This window comes from Aplysia californica, unplaced genomic scaffold (genome assembly GCF_000002075.1).
Source record: "Aplysia californica isolate F4 #8 unplaced genomic scaffold, AplCal3.0 scaffold00209, whole genome shotgun sequence".
NCBI lineage: Eukaryota > Metazoa > Mollusca > Gastropoda > Aplysiida > Aplysiidae > Aplysia > Aplysia californica.
The window spans coordinates 882938-887704 of record NW_004797479.1 but is presented as its reverse complement, the minus strand read 5'-3'; the positions used below and the strand labels follow the sequence as shown (position 1 = coordinate 887704).

Below are 4767 nucleotides of genomic sequence, written 5' to 3'. Positions count from 1 at the left end.
AGGGGCATAAAATGCAGGGACAGTCATATACATCTATATCATTTATTAGAGTTACCGGGTTAGCCAGGCTCAGGAAGGCGTAGACAAGGCTGATGAAGGTGCCGATGAAGAGACGGGTTCTGAAGGCCCGGTAGATGGCCCGGCCAAAGGAAGCCTCAGAGACATTCTTCGTGCTCAGCTCCTCCTGCCAATGCCCTTGGATGCTGGAAGAGAATCAGGGAACACTGATGACAATTCGTCGCTTTTAAGCACAAGGGTGCTATCCCGAAAAATGCAGTTCTGAGAAAATCAAAGGTAAAGTTTTTGCCCCTTGTTCAGTTTCTTTAAAAGACCAGGAGAAGTTTTCTCTATATAACCAAACAAATAATTATACATGCCAGAGAAACCAAACTTCTCCTATAAGGAGGGCAATGCTCACTTTTGGTGTAGTTCAAAACACCCCCAAAATCTGGGTTAGCCCGATTGTCCTTAAAAGCGACCAATTCTCCCCTACGCGGACAAAACGCCTTTCACTTATTCACAGCAGTTTCGAGAAATCAATGATTTTCGGTTTTCTATGATATCTGTTGAGCGTACGGAATGGTATTCTCTTGGATTTACTTGGATCCACAACTAGAATCATAGCAGACGGTACATGTCCATAGCTGCTCATCTCTCCTTTCCACCGTCCACCCCAAGGTCTTCCTGCTAATTGTCTCCACGAGGAGCAGGTTTGAGACACGCCTGACCACTAGTGCTGGGCGGCTCGGTTCACGATTATTGAAAGCTAGGAATCGTAGGAATCGACTCCGAACCCAATTACTTTCTAATGATGTGATTTCTTCCCGAGGTTACCTAATTGGCTCCGAACATTTTCAGGATCTAGGATAACCATGATATTGGAACACCATGAAGTGTCAAATTATATTTAAAAAAAAAAAATTCTAAAAAGACAAAGAATATTTTAATGGTTGAATTAACTGGTAACCTTTTTTTTTTACGAGCAAAGGAGTTGTGGGAACTTTTCTTCTGTAGCATTAATCGTGGGAATCGGTTCGGGAATCGATTTTTCGCCCAGCTCTACTGACCACTCCTCAGAGCAAACTTTTTTTTCGCTGTGCCCCGCACACACTTTTCTTTTATTGTGCTGAGTGTGTGGGAGTCTGGCTCCTCTTGGTGCGAGATCAACCGTGATTGTACCGTGCAAAATAGTTCAGATGTCACATTTATTGGCACACAATTGCTATTGTGCGTATCATAAGAGTTCTTAAGCAGTGTATACTGACTCACCTGTGTATGCTGAACTTTGAACTGGTGAGTCGAAGGTTCTTGACGTCAGGGCCGACACCGTGTCTGAAGACGCTCCACATGAGTGAAGTCATCCAGCCGAAGGTCATGTAATTGACGCAGCCCGTGGAGTCCACAGGTAGATAGCCAGGGGGCCTAGGGGGAGAGCAAAGCAAACATGTTGTTGCTGCTGCTGTTGCTGTTGCTGATGCTGTTGCTGTTACTGATGCTGTTGCTGTTACTGATGCTGTTGCTGTGTCAGTGGTGGTGCTACCGTATTGGTAGTTGCTGTAGGAGCAGCACCCAAAGCAGCAGCAGTACTAGCAGCAGAAGGAACACCACTGCTTGCAGCAGCTTCATCAGTATCAGCTAAAACAAAAGCAAACATTAAAAAAAGCAGCAGATGCAGCTTGTTATGGTGATGGCGGAGGTGGTGGTGGTGCTGCTGCTGCTGCTGCTGCTGCTGCTGCTGCTGCTGCTGCTGCTACTACTACTACTACTACTACTACTACTACTGCTACTGCTACTGCTACTGCTACTACTACTACTACTACCACTACTACCACTACCACTACCACTACCACTACCACTACCACTACCACTACTACCACTACGACAACTACTACTACTACTACTACTACTACTACTACTACTACTACTACAACTACCACTACTACTACTACTACTACTACTACTACTACTACTACTACTACTACTACTACTGCTACTGCTACTACTACTACTACTACTACTACTACTACTAGATAGCATTTATATAGCGCAAATCCCCACTCAACAGCAAGTTCTAAGCGCTTCACAATCTATACTATTACCCCAGCAGACCTGATAGCATTCTGAAACAAACTCAACTTCCCGGGAAGCATACAGTGCAAGCAGCCATTTATGGCGTTAAAACACTAACATACTGACAAGATCTTTCGCTGCCGGGTACACATTTCCACCGGGGTGAAGTGAGGATAATTCGTGTAAAGTGCCCTTCCCAAGGACACAACGTCGGGCTCGCGGTTCAAACCCCCAACCCCGCAACCTCACGATTACGAGCCCGGTAGCCTAACCACTAGGCCACTGACGCCACAACTGCAACTAATAATACGATAAAATACCTGGAATACCTGGAAGTGTCATATCTGATTCAGAGGTTGACGTGTAATGACCCTCCATCCTAATCCTGCCTACCACCCTTCCTTCAAGCACCTCTTTCACCATGGTCTGGTGTCGTTTTAAATGACCAAAGTATTGTATTTTTCGCTTAAATTATGACATAAATTACTACATTAGTGGGGATGGTGACAGACAGACAGACAGACAGACACACAGACACACAGACACACAGATAAACAGACAGACGGACGGACGGATGGACGGACGGGCGGACAGACGGACAGACAGACGGACAGACAGACGGACAGACAGACGGACAGACAGACAGACAGACAGACAGACTGACAGAACTTACGACTTTTCACATCGCACAGGGAGCAGAGTCCTGAGGCCATGCTTGTACCGAGAGACTCCAGGCTTGCGGGTCCGGGGTCTAAACTCTGGGTCTTCACCGGACACGTTCAGGAAACTGGATGGATGGATGGATAGATGGATGGATGGATGGATGGATGGATGGATAGATGGATGGATGGATGGATGGATGGATGGATGGATGGATGGATAGATAGATAGAGAAAAAAAGTGGTAGGTCACAGATGTTTCATCTCCACACCTCAAACACCAGCAAAACGTCTTTAACTACACCATATCCTCCTATTTTAAGCGGCATTTGAAATGTGGTTGAGTGACAGTTATATTATAATAAAAAAACAACAACCCAATCGACGCAGAAGTAATCTGATTACTCGCTTCGGGCAAAAAGGTGACGACGAATATTTCCTGAAATACACGTGAGAGTAGACGAACTTTCCTGTCTTTAGTATTAGTACATGAACTATTATACTATTTCCAGCTCAGAAATGAAAAATAATGCGTAGGTGCGTATTCTGAATAACCCAGTTGAACCGAACAATAATCTTGCACCAGATGGCCTCTCGAAGGCCAGACAAAAGAGCGGAGGACACTTATTGGAATTGTTAGTAGTTTTAATAGAGGTTTTATGGCGCTTGCAACTGCAAAAGGTCATATGAGCGCCAGAAGATTAGAGGTGTTACAAGAGAGTAACAAACATAAAAAAGAAGAAGGGGAGATAAGGACGATAGATGTTTGATAGGAAAGAAGAAGCAAACCACACCAGAGCACCCGCCAACCACCCACACAGATTGGAATTGTCGCCGGGGACTCTCCAGCTATAATATCTTCTCTTGTCTATATCTTCACTTCGTGGGTGGTTGGCGGGTGCATTTGCTACACAGTAGTTTCGTAGTCGTAGCAGTGCCGAAGATTGGAGGTGTTACCAGTGAGTAATAAATACCATATTATTAAGGAGGAGAGATATTCATAAGAACGATATAATATAGATGTTTGACAGGAAAAAAAGAGGAGCAAACCGAACCCCACCGCAGTACCTGCCACCCATCAACTTCCGAATAGACGAGGACAATTTCCATTTGCCGTACAGATAATAAATAATAAAAATAAATAGCATTTATACTGCGCATTTCCATTTTCTTAAAAAAAAATGCTCACTGCGTATTACATCGAAAAAGACGTCACATCTTAAAAATTAATCGACATGCGAGTACGTAAAACAAAGTATTATGCATATAATATCTATGTATGTGTGTAAAAATTTCTCATTCGTGTACGTAAAACAAAGCATATAATATTATATTATGTAAAAATTTCTCCCCCCCCCAAACCCCCCCCCAAACAGTCTCGAAGTTAGGTTGGAACAGCGTACAGTAAAAATATACAATGCAATAAAAATTCACGAACGGTCACAGTAAAATCGAAACGTGAGTAACTAGAAACATTCATTAAAGAAGTCTGACGTCATCGACTTGGCGGTGAATAGAATTAAACGGGTTTTTACCCTGGCGTTCTTAGTAAAGTACGGTATGGTTTTTACCTAACGATATTATAGCTGTGTGCATTTACGCCCTCATTGGCACACGTTAGATCATTTAAGAGGAAACCTTCGAACCCGCCTGCCACACTGGAAGGATAAGGATGCAAAATCCCAACAGAAATACAGAGAGGTTCGATAAATGGTCGCTTTTGAGCACAAGGGGGCTATCCCGAAAAATGCTGTTTTGAGAAAAGCGAGTGTAACGTTTTTGCCCCTTGTTCAGTTTCTTTAAAAGACAAGGAGAGTTTTCTCTATAACCATTCAAATATACACACTTATGAAACCAAAATTCTCCTCTAGGTAGGGCAATCCTCACGTTTGGTGTAGGTCAAGATTTCAGAAAAAACCCGAAATCTGGGTCAGCCCACTTGTCCTTAAAAGCGAACAAATATAATTATTCTCCACACCTAGGAATCGAATTCAGGCCTCCTGCGTGTGACAGTTAAGCCTTTAACCACTATACCCCC

The 4767-nt window shown here is 43.6% G+C and overlaps 1 protein-coding gene across 1 annotated transcript in view; it reads right to left on the bottom strand.

Annotated features, from left to right (window-relative positions):
* The window catches only part of LOC101864068 (multidrug resistance-associated protein 5), a gene marked incomplete in the record, with an annotated part of 113698 nt that overhangs the window by 41594 nt on the left and 67337 nt on the right, over positions 1-4767 (bottom strand). Inside the window, 3 exon segments of the mRNA XM_013083082.2 lie at positions 56-203; positions 1270-1422; positions 2744-2857. Coding sequence (XP_012938536.2) covers positions 56-203; positions 1270-1422; positions 2744-2857 — 415 coding nt within the window.